The sequence below is a fragment of the Merops nubicus genome, unplaced genomic scaffold (genome assembly GCF_000691845.1).
Source record: "Merops nubicus isolate BGI_N331 unplaced genomic scaffold, ASM69184v1 scaffold23665, whole genome shotgun sequence".
Classification (NCBI taxonomy): domain Eukaryota; kingdom Metazoa; phylum Chordata; class Aves; order Coraciiformes; family Meropidae; genus Merops; species Merops nubicus.
Window position 1 is genome coordinate 12,420 of NW_008608099.1, and position 891 is coordinate 13,310.

Sequence of the window (891 nt, forward strand, 5' to 3'; positions counted from 1 at the left end):
GTGCCTCAGATGACTCTGCAGATGTGAGACCAGTCATCAGGAGGAAAATGGAATTTTCAGAAAATGAACCACCAGTAAGTGCGCCTACCATGGAAGACTTTACGCAGAAGGAAATTAATGATATTTTTGCGCAGTTAAGCCAAAGACTGGGTGAATCCTTAGTTACTTGGATGGTCCGTTTGTATGATCAGGGAGCATCTGGGATTAGTCTGGATAATGCGGATTGCCGGAAGTTTGTGACTCTGAGTTCAGACCCTTTGGTGCAGGATGCGTTTAGAACCAATAATGCCAGTACTAATCTGTTGACCTTAGCCGCTGTTGGGTGCAAGGCGAAATACCCCCTAGACACTGCCTGGCCAGGTTCTGACCGGCCATGGTATGCTCTACGGGATGGAATACAGCGACTGAAGGAAGAAGGGATGAAGCTGGCTATTCATATAGACCATGCTGATATCCTCATGCAACTTTGGGTGTCTGTACCCATGAGAAATGCCATTATTAGAACTGCCCCACCGGGTTGTAAGAACGGCCTGGTGACCCTCTTATTTGGTGAGATGGGGAATCCCATTAGAGACGTCATTGAAAAAATGCATCAATTGGGTGATCTGGGAGAATGGGGTTCCCAGGAGTATCATGGCTATCAGGAATTCCGGTGCCAACAGGGCACCTGGGAGCGTAACCCATGAGAAATGCCATTATTAGAACTGCCCCACCGGGTTGTAAGAACGGCCTGGTGACCCTCTTATTTGGTGAGATGGGGAATCCCATTAGAGACGTCATTGAAAAAATGCATCAATTGGGTGATCTGGGAGAATGGGGTTCCCAGGAGTATCATGGCTATCAGGAATTCCGGTGCCAACAGGGCACCTGGGAGCGTACAGGGAATCGCGA

At 48.6% G+C, this 891-nt stretch overlaps 1 protein-coding gene across 1 annotated transcript in view; it reads left to right on the forward strand.

Moving 5' to 3' along the window:
- The window catches only part of LOC103772829 (zinc finger RNA-binding protein-like), a gene marked incomplete at its 5' end in the record, with an annotated part of 10,160 nt that extends 9,474 nt beyond the window's left edge, over window positions 1–686 (forward strand). Inside the window, 1 exon segment of the mRNA XM_008940172.1 lies at window positions 192–686. Coding sequence (XP_008938420.1) covers window positions 192–686 — 495 coding nt within the window.
- Window positions 687–891: the final 205 nt, after the last annotated feature.